We start from the raw sequence: 11,555 nt of genomic DNA, 5'->3' as shown, positions 1-11,555 counted from the left end.
GGACTATCATTTATATTATTTTTCTCTATGTGTAGTAGTATATTGTGTCTGCACACAGAAATATGCCTAGGCACCTGAAAACTGTCGTTGGTGTGCCCTTACAGACTATTATAGGAGAAAACCCTGGGGTCATGTAACTGGGCTGGAGATCACTACTACAAGGAGGTCCCCACATTTGTACAGTGCTGCCACCAAACTACTGTAGATCTAATGGTAGCCATATTGTTTGTCACCTGGCTTTCTGAAAAAGACAGATTACTGTTAAATAAGCAGTGGAAAAATATCAATTTGCCAAAAGAGGACATCTCAAGGACTTACAGTGCCATATGTATACTGGCAACTTGTGTGCAGAAATCAGGGGATGCCTAAAATGTATTTTCTAAAGTGGAAATAAATGAGCATAATGATTGTATTCGTTCCAATAGAGTTGTATTTGCTGTATGTTATGTGTAGCAGGCCTGCAGATATATAAAAGATATGACGGAGGGGGTATGATTTTATTATTATTCTGGACAACAATTCTCATAGTGCACCATTGCGTCGCCCAACGTGCCACCGCCTTATTCCAGGAAAGCTTTGCTGTAGTCATGGTATCAGTGATGTCAATTAATTAAGATCATTAAAACTTCATCAGGACTAAAATTAGACACCTGTTTATTACCCCATTTGTATTCAGCCCTTTACCTTAACAATTATGCAAAATAGCACTCTAATACCGTCCTAATGTCTGCAGATGTACAAAGTCAAGCCAGACACGAGGCCACAGTAAGGGCTACAGTACACAATATTGCAAAGGGAATCTCGGGGCTCTATCTATAATACACCACAAAGTACTTAAATGGGTCATTTGCTTTGGACTATTTCTTTTTGCTAGAAGGGTCCCCTGGTGATGAGCTGATTTTAATTTATCCTGCTACTAAAACTCTCTATGATCCGTTATAAAGTGTGAGTGTACCCAGCAGCAAGTGTTCAATTACTCTGCAGCTCCCCCACAGGGAAAATGAAGCATTACAGGTTACCATTTTAGTCAATAGAACATCCAGGTACATGCCAGGTCCTCCAGAGCCAGAGAAATGATGTTTGTAGCCTTACTTTGTTCTGGTTAATTCATAAGATTCTGACCCCCCAAACCAGAGAGACATAGACACTAGTCTGGCTTGTGCGCGTTGGTGAGTTGATGGATTCATCTTTCTCACTACATTATGGGATTTTTAGATTTCGGCTGTCCCTGTGTCTCTCTTGTATAAGAGATCCTTGGTTTTACACTATGGAGCACATTTTCTACAATGTTGACATTAGGCCCTCAGTTATGATGGAGTTGATTCGTTTTACCTCCCTGCTACACATGTCTGTTATCTTATAGCATGTATGCCCTATTTCAATATGGCATGGGTTAGCAGTAAAGTCTACAGTGCCTGTCTGTCACGGGCATTGAATGTCGCTACTAGTGTACAAGATCCGAAGTCGATTCGTTCAAAACTTTATTTTAATGCTGTACGGAGATCCATAGGGACAAGGTGAAATTTGTTATCACCAAAGTCTGGCAAGACTTCTGTGAATAACTTCGGCATTTGATTTTTAAACTTAAAAAACATTTTACAACTTGGATCCGAAGTCAGCTTCGATACCAGCTGGTACCTCGGTACCGAAGCCGACTTTGGTTCCAAGTTTTAAACTGGTTTTCAAATTTAAAAATCAAAGCCCGAAGTTATTCACCGAAGTCCAACGACACTACGGTGTTAACGAATTGCCCTCGCCGGAGCCCATACATTTGAAGACGAATCTCCGTACAGCAGTCAAACGAAGTTTTGACCGAAGCAACTTGGGATCTATGATGGGAACCTCGCTTCACTCATCCCTAGTTGCCATGTTCGGTCACTGTAACATTGTCATGCGCATTAGGTGCTGTGAGACGGCAAGTCTAGGCACAATATAGAGCATGAGACTGCTTATGGGTGAGAGTTATTCCAAGTATCATGAATTTGCTCAGATGTTCACTAATTAATTAATTGATTTGGGATATGTATTTGTATATAATAATCGTCTTAGGGGTGCATTCACAGGACCGGATGACATCCGTGTTACATTCATTTTTCTTGTTGATCCATTGTAACAATGACTATCCTTGTCCGCAAAACAGATAAGAATAGGACTACAGAACGGGCATACGGATGCGGACAGCACACAGTGTGCTGTTTGCATTTTGTGCAGACCTATTGAAATGAATGGGTCTGCATCACATCCACATAAAATGTGGTTGTGTGAATGATTTTTATGGTGCTATTTGATGTATTTATAAAATATGTATTTTATATCTTTAAGTTACTTATCCTGATTCCTGATGCATTAATTGTTTTTTTCACGTGTGCCATGGTAACATATTCTGGCTGTTTGCCCTCTTCTATATGCTTGAGAAACGCTACAATGCTTAGCTAAAACATTGCAATCACATGTAGGTGAATAAAAGCCCTTTTTAATTTTATTTTTAGAGAGTACGGCCTGTTTTTGCATTTTTCTATATATCTGTGTCCTCGAGTCTCTGGGGTTTGCACCTCTATTTTTATTTTTACATTTATTTTTATTTTATTGAGTGCTGGTATTTTATGAAAGATAGATAGATAGATAGATAGATAGATAGATAGATAGATAGATAGATAATAGAATATACAGTAGATAGGTAGGTAGGTAGATAGATAATAAAATATACAGTAGATAGATAAGTAGATAGAATATACAGTATATAGATAAAAGGATATGTGATAGAATATAAAGTAGATAGGTAATAGGATTTACAGTAGATAGATAATATGATAGATAATAGAATGTACAGTAGATAGATAATAAAATATACAGTAGATAGATAAAAGGATATGCAATAGATAGATAGAATATAAAGTAGATAGGTATTAGGATTTACAGTAGATAGATAATATGATAGATAGATAATAGAATATACAGTAGATAGATAATCGATAGAAAGATAGATAATAGAATATACAGTAGATAGATATGTAGATAGAATATACAGTATATAGATAAAAGGATATACAATAGATAGATAGAATATAAAGTAGATAGGTAATAGGATTTACAGTAGATAGATAATATGATAGATAATAGAATGTACAGTAAATAGATATGTAGATAGAATATACAGTATATAGATAAAAGGATATACAGTGGATAGATATGTAGATAGATAGAATATAAAGTAGATAGGTAATAGTATTTACAGTAGATAGATAATATGATAGATAGATAATAGAATATACAGTAGTAATAGGATTTACAGTAGATAGATATGTAGATAGAATATACAGTATATAAAATAGTATACCATAGATAGATAGATAGACTAATAGTAGGATACACAGTCCATAGATAATAGGATTTACAGTAGATAGATAGATAGATAGATAGATAATAGGATTTACAGTAGATAGATACAGATGTAGCATTTCAATATCTATTTGTTTTGTCTGCTGTTTTTCCTATTCTAGCTATGCATTATCTATTTCTATCTACTGTAGATCATATCTACTATCTAACCACTATTTGTCTGAGGCTTTTCTCTCCCTCCTCTGCCTCACCTAAATGATGATACATTTATGCATACTGTACATATATTTGCATTGCTAGGGGTGTAGTTCAAGGCTGTGTGCATATATTCTGGACAACACTGTATTAGTGTCATCTAATGAATATTGTGCAGAACACCGATTGATTTCTGTTGCCATGAGCTAGTTATGCATTTCACTTTAAGAGCCATAGTTTCTCGAACTTTCTGCAGGGTTGCAAAATGCCCCACACTTACAATAGGCATTGAGTGAAGAGAAAACAAGGTCATCCCAATAATAATTCCCACTAAAGGCAAACGATTGCACAACACGACCCAACTCTGCCTTATTAAATTTCACTCATCTTGTGATCTGAACATGAACAAGCAATGTGTGCTGGAGACAATGCAATCTCAAGTCTAAAAATACAGATCTATACACAGTTATCCAGCAGGGTCAGCAGAATGCTAACCCCTTTGTGTCCATTTCTTCTTCTCAAGTAAATGGGAGAAGACACATCATCATAAGATTTAAAGTCAGAAGATCAGATGTAACATTACATGTTCAAAATGTGCTAACAAGAGCCTGTAGCTAAACTGCACTCAGTAACCCCAGACACCCTTGTCTTTCATGGCATGATCACTGCTAATGCATGCAGTGTATCAGAAGAAAAGAAAGCTTGTTAGAACAATGAGGTGGCTTGCAGAAAATAAAGCAATTTATTGTCAAAGCATTCAACATACTCAGATAAACTATACAGTATAATAAATCTTTTTTCCATGGTTGGGGGGAGAAAGAAAAATAATTATGCACACTGGAATCCACTGGCACAAAATTACACTTTGCTTAAAAAAAAAAGAAAAAAAAAGAAAGAAAAGAAAAAGAAATACACGTTGATGACAACCTGACAGGAGTCTACAGTTTTGTGATATTGCAATGGCCATGCATTTCCTGGATTGCTGAGATGCCCTCTGTGATATCCATACAAGCTGGGGTGTTAGGAACCAAGCCATCAGGTAATGCCCAAACTGACAATGCCCCACCCAAGTAGTGTCCATTACTCCAAAGAAAAAAAAGAACCCTTAAATACATTGATGATAATTACATCTAAATCATAAGTGCTCCATCATTTAAAGTAGAAAGATATGACAAATGCATCAATATGCTGCAATATATATGACATTTAAAAAAATGTACTCTTGGAAAGTGAAAATGCGTGCATTCAGAGAGTTAAACCCCACACCATTGATGCTGGAGGATCGAGCTGTCCATGGTCCTAGGTGCAGTATCATAGTGTGGGAGCATTGAGAAGTCCAAGTACTAAAGTAGTCCCTTCATTTAATTATGAGAGGTCATGTGCCTGGAGAGGTGGTGACGTTCCCTGAAGGACTCATTACATATGGGGCACTTTAGTTTTTCCTCTCTCCTCCTCTTCACTAATGGTTCCATGGCATACTCTTTCTTGTGGTGAGACCTCATGTGGTACACCAAATCAGAAGTCATTCTAAAGGAAGCATTGCATTTGGCACACCAGTTTTGAGCTGGCAGACACAGGGAGGTGAAGGAAGGAGGCAGTAGGGTAAGGGTAGAAGGCAGCTGCATTTGAAGGGGTGCAGGTGAGCTCTTTGGCCAAAATGTAGTAGCAAAGAGGAAAGGACTTTGCTTGGGCATGCCTCCCGGTAGTGTGCAGTTACCATTTAATTCAGGGCTCTGAAGCTTAACTGAGAGTGGATCAGACTGATATAGCCTGGCTGGCCCAACACTGTCTCCATGGCAATCCAAATTTAACCCACTGGGTACCAGTTTTTGCCCCATCACCTGTAGTGGAGTCACATGGTTGAAGCTGCTTCTAGTCGGTTGTGAGAAAGCACTTTTCCTTTCCGGATCTTGGTTTGCCATCTGGGGCACGCTAGTAAAGGCACTGCCCATCGGTGCATTGTCTTCTGACTGATTTTCAGGTCTGAGGTTCAATCTCTTCTCCCCACTTGGACTGCCTGGGTGGGACGGAGATTTCTCTTTACCCTCAGAGCTTGGCTCGGCTTCTTCCAGTCCTCTAGATGCCTTTTTCACTTCTACAAATGCGCTTCTCTTTGCTTCCGCTTTCTCTGGACTTGGTGGAGCATATAACTGCCCTCCTTCCTCTACATTAAAGTAAGAGCTGCCTCTAAATGTCTGAGGACTGCACACTAAGTCCTCTTTAGAAGAAGGTATGGGCCTGTCCATAAACCTCCCAGAAGATTCTATCCGTCTGGATCTGTTGTCCTCCAAGTGGTCCTCATACTTTCTTTTGGTTTTATGAAGGCTCTCAGAGGAATTCTCCGAGTCCTGGCGTGCAAGATGGGATTTGGTTGTTGGGGAAGAGCTAAAAGATGAAGAACTGGGGTTTCTAAAATTCTCTAGGTCCCTGGCCAAGTTGTGAAAGTCTGTGGTGGGCTTGTGGTTCTCTTTTTGGGGCTGATAAATTGATAGCTTGTTGTATTTGGTTGTAGATACCATAGCGTTTCGAGGTTCAAGTTCTCTATTGTCCTTGACCAGCTGTTCTGAGTTAGGATCGGAATTATGGACTCTTTTAGGGCAACGAAATCTTACATGGGCCACATAAGGAAAATCATACTGAAATCTTTGACTACACTCCAAGCATGTATGCTGTGTTGTTCCTAAAATAGAAAAAGAATGCAATCAATGGTGAGAACTGCATCTCAATTACACGATCCTAAAGAAGGTACCTATACTATTCTACTTAAAAATGCCGACATAGGGTTTGATCATTATAGGTTGACACCTTGTTCTGTTGGAACACAGTTGGGTGCTATTACTATCAGTAACGTGTCACCTATTGCGACATACAGTAGAAACCACAGTATTTATTACTGATTATTGACAAGAGATAAACAATATAAGATCGGACCATAAACAATCTAACGTCGGACCATATACTGCACAACTACACAATCCCCATCATAGTAACTATTAATGGAAATTAAAATTGTATTTCATTAATCAAATTATTTTCTATTCTGTTAGGGATAAAAAAAAACAACTTTGTTGAACAGATTAATGGAAATATATATTTTTTTTAAAAAGGACTGAATTTCAAACACAAATGCAAGCCTTCAAACAATGAGAAAGCCAGACGCTTCTACCTATGGATAGAGAGAAGATACTGTGGAAGTAAGGGATGAATGGGACTTATCCATCATTTTATACCTACCGGGAGTTTTTCCCTGCGCCCTGGCAGGGTGTAGAAGAAGCAGGTCTGTCAGTTCTTTCCCATACCAGACTAATAGTTCCTCGTCTTTGACAATCCTGCGCAGGGATCTGTAAAACAGTTGTCCGTTCTTGATGTAGGCTTCCAGATTTTGTTCCTCTTTGTTTCTGGCAGATTGAACCAGACGGAGCCACATCAGTCCCTCGGAGGAGCCGTTTGCAGCTGAAGTGTCCACCTGCAGAAAGACAAGGATAATGAGGTATAAGAGGGTTAAAAAGTCCCCCATGAGCTGAGCACTAGTCTTAGGGGATCCCAACGCACAGCAGAGCTTTATTATGGATGTAGACCATCAGAATGAATGGAAATCGTCTGTCCAAGTGAATCACACAGAGCTGACATGACGGCCCTCCATATGTTCTATCTGAGATGTGCTTTCACATGAACCAGTTCTCCAGATTGTCCTCACAACTTACATGTAGTTGTTTATTTCTAACTCTGAAGATACATTTGGCAAATTAGTGCTTGATATAATTGCTCATCATCAGAATGGTAAAGCTTTCTTATAGTCAGGCTGATCTGCTGCCATAACAAATGATGCTCTAGATACTCTATTCTGCTAAATCCTTAATACAGTAGGTATTGCCATAGGTTAATATAGTTTACACCAAATATATCTACATATCTATCTACAGTGTGTGTGTGTATACAACTATATGGACTGTCTATATCTATCAATCTATCCTCATCTATCTATCTATCTATCTATCTATCTATCTATCTATCTATCTATCTATCTATCTATCTCATCTGTTTATCTACAGTGTGTGTGTGTGTGTGTGTGTGTGTGTGTGTGTGTATATATATATAAAACTATATAGACTGTCTATATCTATCTATCTATCTATCTATCTATCTATCTATCTATCTATCTATCTATCTATCCATTTATCGCATCTGTCTATCAATTATCTATCTATCTATCTATCTATCTATCCATCTACCTCATCTGTCTATTTACAGTGTGTGTGTGTGTATATATATATATATATATATATATATATATAACACTATATAGACTGTCTATATCTATCTATCTATCTATCCATCTATCTCATCTGTCTGTCTATAGTGTGTAAGGCGTAGTAAGGGTGTATTTTTTTTTCCCAATATCTATCTATCTACAGTGTATATATATATATATATATATATATATATACATATATATATATATATATCATATCTATCTACTATCTATCTATCTATCCATCTATCTTTCTATCTATCTATCTATCTATCTATCTATCTATCATCTAGCTACATAACAAACTTTACTACATCTATATGCTATCTTTCTCCCAATGTATCTGTATATCTGATCTATTTAATAGATAGATAACAGGCATATATTTGGAAACATAGTTGATAGCTAGCTAGATAATAAATAGGTAAAATAATACATGTATGCACATGTAGAAGCAGAAATGATCTTGAATGATAGACAGACAAACCAATAGACAAAAAGTAAAAAAGTAGATAGAATATATATATATATATATATATATATACATACACACACACACATATATTATAGATAGATTTTATATATATATATATATATATATATATATAAATAGATTGTCAGATAATAGATATTAGAGATAGATAGAATATATATATATATATATATATATATATACACACACATAGATATAGATAGATATAATTGATAGATAATAGATATTATATATATATATATATATATATATATATATATATATTAGATAAATAGAGAGACAGAAACATAAATGGTAACTAGTGTTAAATATTATTTCTGTCACTATATACCATCTGTTACTATATACAGTCTAATGTCTACCTTTCTAATTTATCTCCATGTATCTAATTATTCCTCATTGAGGAGTGTCTTGGTCAGCTGTCTTGTGGAGACTCTAGAAAATGTCAACCAGCGGAAAAGAAGTGAAAGACTTACCCGAAATATGTAGGGCACCGTTCTCTTGTCTGTGGATTTGAGGGCTATAAAAGCTATACTGTCGTAGAGGGAAGTGTGGCTCAGAACACAGGGGCCAAAGATGGCATTCTCTGGTACATCACAGGTGGTGTAGACACTTGTGAATATATCCGTCAGACACTGCTGTACAGCCTTGGCATCTCCATCCCAAATTGTTTTTTGAACACCAGCGTCTTCCATGACTGACATGTCCTAGAAGAAGGTAAAAGATGCCAACATTAGTCTCCCATATGTCTAGTGTACCCAGCAGTGTAACAGTCAATTGTTCTATTCATCTTGGTCTATAGGTATCACCTAGTGGTGGCTCAATAACCACAGAACTACTTCAGGGATTCCCTCTAATAAATAACTGTTAAAGAACCTAGAGTAATTCTGTTAAATCTATGTGTATTGATAATGAACCCCAAGTTTTAGAGCAGGCTGGCAGTGGGTGCCCAGGCAGAGGGCTTGGGTAGACAGCAGGAGAGTGGCACAGGCATTTCTAGTCATTTGGATCCTATCAGGAACCTAGCGCTGTGTGACAGAAGAGCATGAAGAATGGATTTCAGGAGGACTGTCAATGTCACTGATTCCATGTCATGTAACCTTTAGCTCTAGTCTACAAGAGGGAACGTATGTCTGCTCATTACCATAATCCAGACCTGTCCCTCAGAGACCTTAATGACAGGCAGCAAGAAAAGCTACTAATCATTCGGATTTCTTCCCAGTCTACTAAAGCATTGACCAAGGCGCTGGCTTCTCCCCAAACTTTCCAACAGACCAATACATGGATTCACAAAGTCTCATGAAACACCAACAAGTCCTCAATAGATTGTAATGTCACATGCTCTTAGGAAGTTTGGCCAAATCCTCAGTTTGATGATCAATGATCAATTACTTTCCATTATATTTTGCAGTCATATTATGAGTGGATTTAATAATTTGAGATGTAAGTGTTCTGGTGATAATGATGACAGGTCGTTCCATCAAGTAATGATAGATAAAGGAGAGCAGTTTCTATTAGCATTAGCATTGTCTACTCTAGAGCCCTGCTTCAGGACCTCAGCTGTGGACAGCAGCCTACATCTACTTCACTTATGGAGAACCTCAACTATTAGCATGATTCCCCAAAGCTGAAGGCAGCGAACCATTCTATGTTCTGATCCAGTTATGCTCTGTAGACCTCTTCAAGGCTGCTGACCAGACCATTCTCACTTACTTCTAGAGAAGAATGGAGTGTCACTAATCCTGGAGGAAGAAGAACGTTTTTGGCCAGAGCTGAGGACTCCTTTGTATAAATCCTAGATGTAGGCTGTATTCCCTCTAGTGATATGGCTGGTGAACATGCACTGTCACTTACCAGGACGTCCGCTTCTTTATATTCCTAGGGGAAGGACTGGGAATGAGAAATCCTTTTCTGGAGTCCCCAAGATCGGTTCTATTACTGTAGTATGTCCATGTCCAGGGAGAGGGTCCTGCTGCTGCTCCTTGTAGACGGAGGATATAGATGGAAGATCAGATGAATGGGAGGGGGTGGGAAGAAGCAAATACAATCAGAAAGCGAAAACCAAAATAGGGGGAAGAAAAAAGCAGGAAGACAAGGACTTGTGCAGATGGAGGCGACGCAGTGACTGACTGGCACACAGACACACACTTTTTGTTTGCTGCACATAATCTGCCCAATGACGCGTGACAGCCCACCTCCCTCCCTTTAACTCTTTCCAGCCATGCCAGTCATTCTTCTCCTGCTCATCTATAGCCTGCAGCCAAAGCTGACTACCTGAGATGACCAGTAGCCCCTTATAGAAATGCCGTGTTATACCAGAGTATACAGCAGTTTTAGTTACTGTATAATCTATCTATATATCTGTTATCTATCTCTCTATTATCTAGATCTCTATCTCTATCAATCTATCTATCTATCTATTATCTATCTAATATCTATCTATCTATCTATTATCTATCTATTATCTATCTATCATCTATCTATCATCTATCTATCTATCTATCTATCTATCTATCTATCTATCTATCTATCTATTATCTATTATCTATCTATTATCTATCTATTATCTATCTATCTATTATCTATCTATCTATCTATCCATCTATCTACCTACCTATATATCATCTATCTATCTATTATCTATTATCTATCTATTATCTATCTATCTATCTATCTATCTATCTATCTATCTATCATCTATCTATCTCCTATCTATCTATCTATCTATCTATCTATCTATCTATCTATCATCTATCTATTATCTATCTATCTTTCTATCTATCTCTCTACTAACTATCTATCTATCTATCTATCTATCTATCTATCTACCTACCTATATATCATCTATCTATCTATCTATCTATCTATCTATCTATCTATCTATTATCTATCTATCCCATATATATCTATCTCATTCTATTTATCTATTTATCTATCTCTATTATCTATCTATCTATCTATCTATCTATCTATCTATCTATCTATCTATCTATCATCTATCTATCTCTATTATCTATCTATCTATCTATCTATCTATCTATCTACCTATATATCTTCTATCTATCTATCTATCTATCTATCTATTATCTATCTATCTATCTATCTATCTATCGTATCTATTTATTATCTATCTATATATCTATCATCTGTCTGATTACCCACTATGTAAATATGTAGTAAAAAAAAAATATATATATATATATTGCATACACTGTTCATATTGTATATTGTATATATATTGTATGTACTGTATACATGTATATAAGTTGTAAATAT

General features: G+C 36.9%; 1 protein-coding gene across 1 annotated transcript; it reads right to left on the bottom strand.

Moving 5' to 3' along the window:
- Positions 1-4,895: 4,895 nt before the first annotated feature.
- On the bottom strand, positions 4,896-8,974 carry PRDM8 (PR/SET domain 8). The gene is made up of 3 exons (XM_040420447.1): positions 8,756-8,974; positions 6,769-7,000; positions 4,896-6,214 (listed from the first exon to the last, which is right to left on the bottom strand). Exons 1-3 carry the CDS (start codon positions 8,972-8,974, stop codon positions 4,896-4,898), a joined length of 1,770 nt encoding a protein of 589 aa, XP_040276381.1.
- Positions 8,975-11,555: the final 2,581 nt, after the last annotated feature.

Source organism: Bufo bufo, chromosome 2 (genome assembly GCF_905171765.1).
Source record: "Bufo bufo chromosome 2, aBufBuf1.1, whole genome shotgun sequence".
In the NCBI taxonomy this organism is placed as follows: Eukaryota; Metazoa; Chordata; class Amphibia; order Anura; family Bufonidae; genus Bufo; species Bufo bufo.
Note: the sequence above shows the minus strand (reverse complement) of the source record. Positions and strands in the feature narration are given on the sequence as shown.